General features: G+C 39.3%; 3 protein-coding genes across 5 annotated transcripts; 2 read left to right on the top strand and 1 right to left on the bottom strand.

Moving 5' to 3' along the window:
* Positions 1-1,097: 1,097 nt before the first annotated feature.
* hcls1 (hematopoietic cell-specific Lyn substrate 1) lies at positions 1,098-7,487 on the top strand. Its single transcript, XM_070928890.1, has 16 exons — positions 1,098-1,194; positions 1,902-1,985; positions 2,070-2,143; positions 2,520-2,643; positions 2,768-2,878; positions 3,228-3,282; positions 3,387-3,497; positions 3,585-3,695; positions 3,790-3,900; positions 3,975-4,030; positions 4,713-4,782; positions 4,901-5,049; positions 5,134-5,412; positions 6,694-6,847; positions 6,924-6,992; positions 7,085-7,487. The coding sequence occupies exons 2-16, from the start codon at positions 1,902-1,904 to the stop codon at positions 7,219-7,221; spliced, it is 1,695 nt and encodes a 564-aa protein (XP_070784991.1). The 5' UTR covers positions 1,098-1,194; the 3' UTR covers positions 7,222-7,487.
* A 1-nt stretch (position 7,488) lies between these two features.
* On the bottom strand, positions 7,489-9,640 carry llph (LLP homolog, long-term synaptic facilitation factor). 2 transcript variants are annotated; one of them, XM_070928892.1, is made up of 3 exons: positions 9,563-9,640; positions 8,733-8,958; positions 7,489-8,409 (listed from the first exon to the last, which is right to left on the bottom strand). In XM_070928892.1, exons 2-3 carry the CDS (start codon positions 8,944-8,946, stop codon positions 8,246-8,248), a joined length of 378 nt encoding a protein of 125 aa, XP_070784993.1. In that variant the 5' UTR covers positions 8,947-8,958; positions 9,563-9,640; the 3' UTR covers positions 7,489-8,245. The 2 variants fall into 2 exon arrangements, with proteins under 2 accessions (XP_070784993.1, XP_070784992.1); XM_070928891.1 differs by having other exon boundaries at positions 8,730-8,958.
* Positions 9,641-9,767: 127 nt separating this feature from the next.
* Positions 9,768-11,816, top strand: pex26 (peroxisomal biogenesis factor 26). 2 transcript variants are annotated; one of them, XM_070929220.1, is made up of 6 exons: positions 9,768-9,837; positions 9,992-10,113; positions 10,206-10,346; positions 10,680-11,005; positions 11,114-11,254; positions 11,354-11,816. In XM_070929220.1, exons 2-6 carry the CDS (start codon positions 9,992-9,994, stop codon positions 11,464-11,466), a joined length of 843 nt encoding a protein of 280 aa, XP_070785321.1. In that variant the 5' UTR covers positions 9,768-9,837; the 3' UTR covers positions 11,467-11,816. The 2 variants fall into 2 exon arrangements, with proteins under 2 accessions (XP_070785321.1, XP_070785320.1); XM_070929219.1 differs by lacking the exon at positions 9,768-9,837 and having other exon boundaries at positions 9,932-10,113.
* The last annotated feature ends 358 nt before the right edge of the window (positions 11,817-12,174 follow it).

Here is a 12,174-nt window from a genome sequence, read left to right on the forward strand (position 1 = left end):
ATTGTTTATTTGGGTTCAGTTAATTATAATTTAAATTCAGCTAATTAAAACACTACTTGTTTCTTTTATTTGTCAAGTAATTAATAATAAATGGGTTATCATTAATCAGTGACTTGAGACTGGTGACATCAGTGACATTTCTGAATGGAAACCCTGTTGACCTGGCCATGTACTCACTCGTACTACCACATTCAGAGCTTTGAATAAAAGGGTTTTATTTTCCTTTAGGAGTGAGGTCTGGGTAGAAGCTGTTTGCCTGAAGTCTTGGTCTAGATTCAACTTAAACGTATACATTTGACAAAGACTAAACATGTAAGTTGTGTCTGCCTGTATGGATGTCAGTCAGTGAATTACTGAACATGGAAGTGAAAATAATACAGATGTAGTTTAATGAATCAACTAAACAGCTGGTGGGTACAAAAAACAGGTTCAGCTGGAGAAACAGTATATTTAATTTTTCATGCAGGATTTGAACTTTCCTACAGGGAGATCATTGTATTCTGTGTAAATAGTGTGTCTACATGAGCCTGAATCTAATACAATATTTTATATGCCACATTTAATATGCTTTCCTTACAAAACCACAATAAGCCACCAAACAAAATACATTTTGACTGTAATCTTATTGTTTAATCACTATCGTCCTTCAGTCTGAGTGCTCACAAACCTCTCACAGGCTTTTCATATCACTGTAGGCTCTTGTGTTTAAGCTGTGTGAGTCTGCCCCCAAGTGTTGTAACTGCACTACAACTGGCTAAATCACAAATGTATTTACAGTTTCTTGAACTTGAATGCAGAGTTGTCAAATAATTAAAGTAGCTGTAGCAGCTCCTGTATACTAAACTCCCCATTTACTCTTATCACCAGTTTGTCTTTCCTATTTTCAGACGTACTTGAATGCAGCATTTCTTTCTTTTTTAATTTCTTTAAAAACATTTTTTAAAAAGCCTTTAATTTTTTTTATACCTCAGCAATGGCAAAGCCGTATAAGTGTTTGTCTGTTATTAATGAATTAATGATACATATGGCGGACATTTTCTTTATTATTTACACCAACGCGCGTTCACGTGCGCGCGATCCGCGTTCAGTTGTCGCCCATCAAACTGTCACAATTTAGTGTGAAGACCTTCAAGAAGACTTTGTCGGTGTAATATCTACCTAAACTCGGATATATACTGCCCTGACAGCTAAAAGGTAATGTTACTTATTTTACTAAAAACTAACTCACTAACACGTCTAAATGTGTGTGTGTGTGTGTGCTTTTATTTTTATTCCTCTTTCAACTGACATTAAGGAAGTAGATCTAGTCAGACGTAGTTAAGGAAAACTAACATTTCATAAAGGACTTCAACAGTGCAAAAACAACACAGTAAGATGGGGCTGGGGCAAACATTAGCATTTCTAACATGTCCAATATTACTACAAATACCACATATGACAGTAGAGTTATAGTAAAAGTTAAATAGTAAACGAGCATTAATTAGTGGAAGATAGAGAATAGATTATGTTCCTCCCTCAAGAAATTAGTAATGTAATTTTCAATGTGTTGCAGAGGATTTGAAGGTCTACATTAAGTAATTCCCCTAAATAATTTGTTTTTATAATACTGTTGCTTAAGTATTTTAGTGTCTTTTTATTGCATAAAGTCCTGAAGCGTGTTTTATTTTGGGGAAATGAAGCCTCATGTTGAAAATATCTTAACTTCCTTTTTGGGACTTCAGCAAATGGTGGTCAGAGCTTGTGGTTGTACGTGAGCTTATTTAGTTAGCATAACAAATAACCAGTGAATACACTGTCAATGCATAGATATATAAAAATGTCCAGTTGTGAACACATACATTGGTTATTAATCAGAGTGGTATACTGTCTTTATTGAGGCTCATAGTGTTTTACTCCCCCAGATGTGGAAGTCAGTCGTGGGCCACAATGTGAGCATGAAGGTGGCTGCAGAGGCGGACGACTGGGAGACAGACCCTGACTTTGAGGTACCGTATATTTCCTGGAGTGTGTCACTGTGAGGAAAGGTCAGTCAGCTCATCAGTCCACCCTCTCTGACTTCTGTGTCTCAGAATGACGTATCGGAGCAGGAGCAGAGGTGGGGAGCAAAGACCATCGAGGGCTCGGGACGTAAAGAGCACATCAGGTGAGAGATGCACTACGATGATGTCTGGAAATGAACGAGTCTTTAGAAGATGTAGGGAAATGCAGGTCAGAGTGGGTGCTGTGCAGCAACAGGAAGAGGAAGTGAGAGTAGAGCACAAGCTGTCAGACTGCAAGTCCTAATATGGGTAATATATGATGATGACACTTTGACAGTGAGATTTAAACCAATGTTATTTTCCTCTGCCTTTATTTTTTATATCCGAATTGCCTACAAATTTGTCCACTTCTTCATTTATTTAAAGTTTGTTTCCAGTACCTTTTATAGTTTAAATGTCGGTAAAACACTTAGAAGCTGCCTTCTGTATGAATTGTTCTTTATCCATTAGCATGTGTTTGACCCCTGTATGACCTGCCAGTGTGGCAGAGCTCAGAAACAAGGTGGCTGTGGAGCACGAGCAGGTGAAGCAGAAGGAACAGACTCCCAAAGCGTCATACGGATATGGAGGGAAGTTTGGAGTGGAGAAAGACCGAATGGACAAGGTTGAAAAATTCTTGATAAGCTCTCATTTACTGCCAGAGCCATTTCAGTCTTTACTCTGCAGTTTATCATATAAACTGCATGCTGTAGGCTGAATCTGTTCATGAATGTCTCTCTACCGTCTAGGTGGCTCTGGGGAACGACTATGTGGCACAAGTCGAGCAGCACTCTTCCCAGAAAGATGCGGCGCAAGGGTTCGGCGGGAAATTTGGTGTTCAGAAAGACCGAGTCGACAAGGTGAGAAGACAAGGAGAGAGTCGAGAGCCCCCCTCCTCTCAAAGATTTGTTTTGATTGTTATTACTTCAGTTTGGATGTTTGAATTAAGTCTGTGCAGAGTTTGACTCGAGAACACTCCTTTCAGATTCAGGTATGAAAGAAGAAAATTTAAGCTTTTAAATAAGGGAGAACTAGATTAGATGACATTTTAAGAATTGTTAACTACTTAATTGAATTGTTTCTGCAGAACAACACAGATCAGACACATGATTATTCAAAGCAGATTATTTGTAAATGTCTTAAAACACTTTTGGAAGGGATCTTTAAAGCAATATGTGAACCTTAAATGTGATCTCTGTTTCTGTGCAGTCTGCCATGGGCTTTGAATACAAAGGAGAGGTGCAGCAACATGCGTCTCAGAGAGGTAAGTCACCTGTTTACATACAGGACAATATTTTCCTTTTGGAAGGTGCTACCAAACAGAAAAGTCTCATCCAGAATTTTCCTTACAATCCAAATGCATTTTAGATTACTCAAAGGGATTTGGAGGAAAGTACGGGGTAGAGAAGGAAAAAGTGGACAAGGCGGCTTTGGGATACGACTATAAAGGCCAGACAGAGAAGCACCAGTCTCAAAAAGGTGAGTTTAAGTTGTAGCAACTGACAGTTTTGACACTATTTGCTTTACATTTGCTTTATTTTGCATATGAATATACTTTTTTACCAGACTACGCTAAGGGCTTTGGAGGAAAGTACGGGGTGGAGAAGGAGAAGGTGGACAAAGCTGCTTTGGGGTACGACTATAAAGGAGAAACAGAGAAGCACCAGTCACAGAAAGGTAAGTTAAAGCTGTCGCATTTGTCAGCTTTGACACCTTTTGACACCTGACATCTGATTGCTTTATTCTATACTCTTATTCATGTCACATTCAGATTACTCAAAGGGATTTGGAGGGAAGTTTGGTGTTGAGAAGGAGAAAGTGGATAAAGCTGCTTTAGGCTACGATTACAAGGGCGAGACGGAAAAACATCAGTCACAAAAAGGTGAGGAAACACTCGCATATGTATATTTTAAAATATCAGAGGACATCAGACTGATCAGATTTATCTCTATTTAGATTATTCAGCAGGTTTTGGAGGTCGTTATGGAGTACAGAAAGACCGTGTGGATAAGGTCAGTATTAGAGCTGCAACTATTCATTATTTTCTGATTAATTAATCATTATTTTCTGATTAATTGATTGTTATTATATATATATGTTATATGGTCAAAGCAGATGACCGCCCACCTCGAGTCTGGTTCTGCTCGAGGTTTCTGCCTCTTAAAAGGAAGTTTTTCCTTGCCACTGTCGCCAAAGTGCTTGCTCATGGTGGGAACTGTTGGGTCTCTGTAATAACATTATAAAGAGTCGGTCTAGACCTGCTCTATTTTGTAAAGTGTCATGAGATGACTTTGTTGTGATTTGGCGCTATATAGATAAAATTGAATTGAATTGAATTGAAATTATTATTATTGAGTTTATTCTGTAAAATGTACATAGCCCAATTTCATTTTAATGGGTTTTATATTAAAATACAAATACATATATGTGTAAAATACCACCATTGTTGAGGTATGGAGAGTGTGGTTTATGTGGCTTGGCGGAGGTTTCAGTGAAGCTTATATCTGGGATCAAGCTCCATCATGGCTCGTACATGTTCCTGCTCATATTATACCATTATTGATATATAGGACAATAAAAAACTGAGACAAGCCGCAAATCTTCCAACAAAATATTTGACCAATTGATTATCAAAAGTGTTAATTTAAGTGTCAATGATAATTGCCTATCTTCCTCTCTGGTGATCTCTTTTAGAGTGCAGCTGGCTTCTCAGACATGGACTCCCCTGCCTCTGCTTATGAAAAGACACAACCAATAGAGGCCTGTAAGTTCATTTTCAGCATAATCCACCCTGCTGGCGTCCCCATGTTCAAATGACTGGAAACAAGGCAGAGGTCATTGATAATGAACCCTATTCATATTCATTTCTCTGTATTATGCAGCAAGTTCAGGTGCAGGAAAACTGAAGGCACGTTTTGAGAACATGGCCAAGGCTTCAGACGTAGAGAACAGGAAGAAAGCTGAAGAAGAGAAAGCGAGAAGACAAGCCAGAGAGAGCAGAGAGCGAGAGGCAGCCAAACGCAGACAGGAGGTAACACATACACATGTAAACATGCAAAGAGGTCACAATCAAGTGATGGTCAACATGCACGGTAATGATTTAACACTACTGTAGGAGCAGAGTCGCAGAGAGGAGGAAATCCATCCACCACCTGTTCCAGATGTGGATCCAGTGTACGACATGCCACCGGAAATCCACCAGCACATGCTAGAGATAGAAGAAATACATGAGCCAGAGCCAGAGCTAGAACCAGAACCAGAACCAGAGCCAGAACCAGAACCAGAACCAGAGCCAGAGCTAGAACCAGAACCAGAACCAGAGCCAGAACCAGAACCAGAACCAGAACCAGAGCCAGAACTAGAGCCAGAACCAGAACTAGAGTCAGAACCAGAGGTAAGACAATGTGATTCAAACAAATATCAGTTGTACCAAATAACAGAATAAATAATTAATCCGTTTAAGGGATAAAGCTGGTGATATATATATTATAATATAATATTTTTATATTCACATTAATCCACAAATTCCCCATATATCCCAGTATATCTTTCATTCTTTCATTTATAATTTCACATTTGTGTTTCACAGTTTGTTTTTAAAATATATTGGATCTTCTCTAAATGTAAAATGTTAAGTCGCACAGCCACATTTTAATAGATGTTTAATAGTTATTTAATATGTGACACAATTTCTTTTTGATGTAATGAGGCAATTTTGGAAAAAGAAAGAAAAATAGACTGTAGTTTTTAGCAAACGTTACTCAAACAGGAGTAAATTGTGCATCTGTTAGGGACTATTTTCAGCTGCGGATGAATCCATATTTGGTGCTCTAGTGAGTACTTAAAGCAGCAGGACTGTGTGTGTGGGATTGGGATTGAGTCAAAATAAACTACAGCGTGTGTGTTCATGGTAATGTAGGAACATGTCATCCAGTGCAACTGTGTGGCTGACTGATGTGTTTTTAATAGTTTTCGAACGATGGAGCTCTACGGCACAGAGGAATAAGATATATCAGGGATTGGCTACACAGACAATTGCTGTTAGAAGGTTCAATTAATTATTGGTTTTGGTCTTTTCATTGGACTTTAAGCATCACATACCTGCACTGCAATTCTATTTTTGGACCTGGTTCTTATGCAGCCCCAGTTGGTGCCTCTCACGTATGGACCATTACATTTGAGAATCAGATTTTTTGTTTGAGCAATAAAAACCCAGACAATCTTTGAAAAAACCCAGGGGTCATTAAACAGCACTTACTGCTGCTCTGAAGGTATTTCCAGACTTCCTAACGTATCTCCTAACCCAGGTAGATTGAAATTACTTATGTCCGTGCTCCTTTTGTACAGCACAAGCAAAATATTAGCATGTTATTTTGTATGATATTATTGAACATTAAAAAGAAACATCAACTTATACTAATTTAACTCATTATAACATTTCATTTTTGTTCACGTCATCCCAATTTCCAGCTACCTTCTTTGTTTGGATGAGGAAATAAAGGTGCTATAGGGACACAGGTTAAAAATCTTTTTTACTGCCCAACATCCAGATGGTTGAGGAATCTTTAAGGATTCTACGAGAGGCACAAACTGGGCCTAGGTCTTATATTTGAAATCTCAGGCGATCTCCAGGATTTGAGATCATGAAATCAAAGATACTCTGCGATGTTTCCAGGAGGAACCAGAGTATGATGAGCCCCCGGCCCTGCCTCCACGCTCAGACGACTTCCTCGACCTGGATGTTCCCCCGCTACCTGACAGGTCAGAGGAGGTGGACGATGAAGGAGAGTATGAGGACCTCGCTGAACTGCCTCCTCCTGCTGAGACAGGTCTGCGTCTGCCATCAGTTAAACATCAAACCTTTTGCATATGAAATACTCATTCATTTCAATGTTTCTTTTACAGATGTGGACCATGACTATGAGGACCTGACATGTGGCCAGAAGGCAGTAGCAATTTATGACTATGAAGGAGGTGCAACTTTTAAAAAAAATTCTTCATTAACATTTAATAATCATCTTCAACATTTGTGAGGACAAATCCTTTCGTCTCCTTTCCACACACAGAGGCTGATGATGAGATCTCCTTCAACCCGGACGACATCATCACCAACATAGAGATGATTGACGAGGGCTGGTGGAAGGGACAGTGTCACGGACGCGTTGGCCTCTTCCCGGCCGCTTATGTTCAGTTGATGCAGTGAGCGACGTGCTCGGGGAGTTTCTGCACAAGCTTCACTTTTGCACAATCTCAGGTTTCTTGGGTTGCTCAACATTTTAGCGTTTAGAGTAAATATTGTGCCAAAATAGCTTCTGGTTAGCTAATTTCTATACTTTTACTGTCTACTCTCTGTGGTAATGAGTATCTGAAGGTAGCATGACCACCAAATCAATCAAACCAATATTAGTGGGAGTTGCATCTTGTATCTGCAAAGAACTGATGGGAGTCAATAAAATATTCTACAGGCAAGTTTGTTTGTGTTGTTTGTAAGCCAACAACTTTTATTAGTCCATTTCACATCAGTGTCATCTTACAGTAACATCTGGGCTATTACTGTTTATCATCTTTCACTGGAATTGTATCTTATCGTGGTCATATTGTGTTATCATTTGACATAATTCTGCTCTCCAGATTAATGATTGGAGGCAAAGTGTGGTTAAAGATTGAAATGACAGTTAATGACGTTTAAAAGTGAAAAGCGTTTATTTACAACACAGTTCATTAATTTATGATTTTTGCATACATCTTCTATATCACAGTATATGCAGCGATATTATTAACATATTCCAATTAATTTGGAGATTCTGACCGTAGAGAGATAACAAAGGGGGAGAGAAATGGGGAATGACATGCAACAAATGTCCCCAGTTTGACTCAAACATGAGACATTCGTTGGGGTCTCAACCCCTAACTGCCCCAGTAATATTGTTATTACTTATTAATTATTGTTATATTTTTTTAACCATATCGCCCAGTCTCAAGTGGTATAGAAAAAAAAAATAAGAGAAAACATCTGTTAAGTCTGTAATCCAAACAATCACCTTGTTATGATGTACTAAAGACAGACATATGCTGCTACTTTACAATAACAGGCTCTGTGGCACAACGACAAATGTTGTAATCCACTGAACAGAATGAGACCGAACAGCAGAAATTCCAGTTATCATGTAAATCCTGCGTTTCTGCGTCAAAAGTCTTTATGGCAAAGCAAAGGTGCTCCCTGTGGTTCACCAGGAGATGCCCTTCTTCTTCTTGCCCTGGCCACCTTTCTTTGTCGTCCGTTTGCTTTTCAGTTTCTTGGCCTGCCGTTGACTCATCCACACAGGGTATTGACCATTTTCATTCAACTGAGTTTTCTTGCTGCGCTTGCTGTCCATGTCCATCTTCCCATCTGTAACACAGGAGACAAAGATTGATAAATAAGAAAGATGAAAAATTACCATTTTGCTTTTCCCAAAATAGTCATACTCTTAGAAGCACTCACTGTAAACAGAAATGTTGTGTGTCTGATGTAAATAATGAATAGTGAATTTCTAATTCTCTGCAGTTTTGTGTCAGCTTCTCAAGCAACCCAGGATAACACTAAACATCAGCCCAATCTGGCAATCAGTGCCTAAAAGACAAATCTACAGATATGACCTTTTAATACAATTTAAACAACAACTGGTAATAAAGAAATGTTGACTCCTTTGTGCTCCATCTCTCACTCACCGCCATCCTCTACCTCCCCCATATCCATGTCTGTCTGCTTCTTAATCTTGTCAGCTGGCACCACAGTGGCGATCTCCTGCATGTCAGTCATGACAGCTTCTCCTTTCTTATCCAGACTCAGAGCTTGTTTCAGACGGGCCAGCTCCTTGGGAGCATTTTTCTTCCTCTTCTCTGCGCGCATCTTCCTCTTCCATTTGCTCCGCAGACTTTTGGCCATTTTAAAGATGATCTGGGAAAAAACAAAAACACATCAGTTAAATTAAAAGTCTTAACCAATACTTTCTCTAGACAGTAAGCAGCTCTCTAGAGCCCCGCACTTCAATTATATTTTTCATTAAAAATAAATTAAGTTCCTCTGGGATACATGGCAAAACCAAGAGCACACATTCACTGGAGGCACTCAACAAGCATGAACACATTATGTTTCATCTTCAAAACAGTTTTATTTAAACAATATTCCACATCCCTCACTCATCTCAAAAGTATACTCCTAAAGGGACCAGAAAAAGTGAGTTAGCAACACGATTATCTGTCCACTGCTCTACAGCAAAGACAACAGTCCAAGTTTTACACATCACGTTTAATCCACTCTTACTGCTTGATTGAGGTACATTTTAACACAAAATAAGCCTCCAAAAAAACAAACTACAGCTATCATAGCGATTAGCTTCATGGCTAATTTATACCAAGCTAAGTAAACAGTTTGCTAGCTTGTTAGCTATCCAGTTGCTAGTGTAGATAAAAGCATACACGTCAAAGCTAGCGAATTCCGCATGCTAAATGAATACGAGTGTTAGCATTGTTCCATATATAAAGAGTAAGCGGTGACTTACAGAAAACTAGTTTTGCTGCTTAAAGTTTCTCCGTAGGACAGGCAGGAACACACGTCGCTCCGTGCACGTGTGTACAAGCTGGGGGAAAAAAAATATGACGCGTTTTCGAACAAACAGCAACGTGATTGGCTGCGCCAGTCAATCTGAAGACCGTAACGTCTGATTGGCTAGCGAACTCAGACCAGGAAGTTCGATGGATTATGGATGGTAAACAAGATGTGGAGGAGAGGGTAGTGTACAAATGAAACCTCGAAACAGGTTTATTTGATATTCAGGTATACACTAAGCTGCTTAAACTAAAGCGGGATCTCGTTGCATTGTAAATAGTTTGTGTTTTTTGTTGTATTTTTCTTAAAATTGTACAGAGTCATGAGCGGCTGTTCAACCAGCCTGGCCCGCAGCCCTCCGCTCACTTCTTCTTTAACACAGATGTCCAACATGTTGGACACTGCTGCAGAGCAAATGATGGTCCACAGAGACTTCCAGGCAGCCTTTGACACGTGCGACAAATGCCTGGACACTCTCGCCAACATGGAGCAGGAGGACAACAGGTGAAAGTCTAAATGCACCTTGCATCACCTGAATGCTCCGAGCAGCCTGAAGGTGTAATGTCACTGTGTGTTTCTGTGTTTTGTCTCCACAGATGTGGAGAGATTAAGGCTGGCTTCTGCATCTTAGGTATCCAAGCATTGGCTGAGCTGAATCAGTGGCATGGTGTCGTCTTCTGGGTCCTTCAGCAGTATGAGCACCAGGTGAAAATACCAGCTAAAATAATGCAGATGTGGTGAGTAGAGCTGAAGCATCTAGATAATCTAATAACTCTCTTTTTTTATTAATCAAATTAATTAAAGAACCCAAGTGTGTGTCTTCATAGTCTTTGCTTTATCAAACAACAGTCCAAAACCTAAAGATGATTAATAAACTATCATATATATCAAGAAAAGCAGCAAAGCTGAAATTAGAGAATATATGGCATGTTTGCTTAGAAACAGACTGAAACGATTAACTATCAAAATAGTTGCTGATTATTTTTCTGCTGATTAACTGATAAGTTTATTGACTCATCTTTTCAGCTCGAAAATGCAGACTGAACATATTTTCTCTCTCATTTTGGCAGCATACTCCTTTACTCCAAGGTGGGAGAGCCAGCCGTGATGCAGGAGGCAGCCAGAGCCTGGTTACGCTGCCCGTCCAACAGCAGAGTGATAGGATTCGGGACGGTGGCAGAGCTGTACCTGCTGCATGTCCTCGTGCCTCTGGGACACAGAGATGAGGCTCTGGAGCTGATCGACGGGGAGGTTGGATGCGGTGCGTTCACAGAGGACCAGAGGCAGACGGCACTGGAAATTGTAGAAGAAAAAGAGCGACAGAATCAAGAACCGCCTCTAAATCCCAGGATCGGTCCAAACTCTGAGGTCACTGCACAAACTGTCTCAACTCAAGGTCTCACATCTCAGTTCAGCCCTTATGACACACATTATATTATACTGAGTCATATAAGTACACATAACGAATGCAGACAGTCTTTCTTATTGTGTTTGTGTTGTACAGGAGCTTTAATCCATAAACTTGGAACCATGCTCAAGTTTTGCTACAGAAAGCTGTTGCTGACCGGCTCCGGCTCATTCCCTCTCCGGAGAGTCTTTCTGGCTGCCGTCCTCCTCTACATGCTTTTTCTTCGAATGGATCCAGGTTGGATTAAATGTTCTTTGTAGTTCAGTTTCATCACAAAGGCCTGTTGAAGTATAAAACATTTGATTAGAAATAAATCTTCCTGTTCTTTCCCTGCAGCTCTTCCATCTTCATTCATGTGGATTTCCAAACTTCATCAACTGCTCAAACAGATGTGGAGTGCCATGTTTGCACCATATTATCAGGCTCTCACTCAGAGCAAAGGACTGTAAAAGACTGAAAATCACAATATGTTTTTGTCCATTTTTTAAGTTTCATTAAACCTGTTTAAACATCAGTCATATTAATGACATTTGTTACTCCAAACAGAGACATTTCCATCAGTATTTGCTGTTTTCTGAGTTAGAAACTACGAACGTTTGATCAGAGACTGATTTTATTGCCTGGTTTTGAGTCTTACAGTGCATGTGTATGACGTTTTGTTGTTAATGAAGCTACCCAACAGTAAATACAAGTACAGCTGAAACAATTAGTCGATTGAAATGAGAAAAATGATGAGAAAATTAATTGTCAACTATTTTGATAATCTTTACGTCATTTTTCATTCTAAAGCATTTCATGGTTCCAGCTTCTGAATTGTGAAGATTTGCTGATTTTCATTTTAATTATTTTAATAGTAAAATTTATTTTCAATAATTTTGAGGTTTGGACTGTTTATTGTACAAAACATAACGTTGTGAAGGTGTCACTTTGGGCTCTCTGGTAATAATCTAATGATATAATATATAATAACACGGGACATTTTTCTGCATTGAGTACTTTTACTTAATGCTTAGTATGATTATACATTCTTTTACTCGCGTAGCACTTTCGATACAGGACTTTTACTAGTAATGGGGTATTTTTACAGTGTGGTATTAGTACTTTAATCTTTTATCTAGTACTTTTAATCTGAATACTTCTTCCGTCACTGCCCTTAG

Source organism: Enoplosus armatus, chromosome 22 (genome assembly GCF_043641665.1).
Source record: "Enoplosus armatus isolate fEnoArm2 chromosome 22, fEnoArm2.hap1, whole genome shotgun sequence".
NCBI classification, from domain to species: domain Eukaryota; kingdom Metazoa; phylum Chordata; class Actinopteri; order Centrarchiformes; family Enoplosidae; genus Enoplosus; species Enoplosus armatus.

Bases quoted from the DNA above. Each gene is read 5' to 3' on its own strand.
- hcls1 (XM_070928890.1), top strand. From the start codon at position 1,902: ATGTGGAAGTCAGTCGTGGGCCACAATGTGAGCATGAAGGTGGCTGCA. The intron at 3,283-3,386 runs GTAAGTCACCTG...AATGCATTTTAG, and splicing joins GCAACATGCGTCTCAGAGAG to ATTACTCAAAGGGATTTGGA. The intron at 3,498-3,584 runs GTGAGTTTAAGT...CTTTTTTACCAG, and splicing joins GAAGCACCAGTCTCAAAAAG to ACTACGCTAAGGGCTTTGGA.
- llph (XM_070928891.1), bottom strand. From the start codon at position 8,946: ATGGCCAAAAGTCTGCGGAGCAAATGGAAGAGGAAGATGCGCGCAGAG. The intron at 8,410-8,729 runs GTGAGTGAGAGA...CCTGTGTTACAG, and splicing joins GGGGGAGGTAGAGGATGGCG to ATGGGAAGATGGACATGGAC.
- pex26 (XM_070929219.1), top strand. From the start codon at position 9,932: ATGAGCGGCTGTTCAACCAGCCTGGCCCGCAGCCCTCCGCTCACTTCT. The intron at 10,114-10,205 runs GTGAAAGTCTAA...TTGTCTCCACAG, and splicing joins ATGGAGCAGGAGGACAACAG to ATGTGGAGAGATTAAGGCTG. The intron at 11,255-11,353 runs GTTGGATTAAAT...CTTTCCCTGCAG, and splicing joins TTTTCTTCGAATGGATCCAG to CTCTTCCATCTTCATTCATG.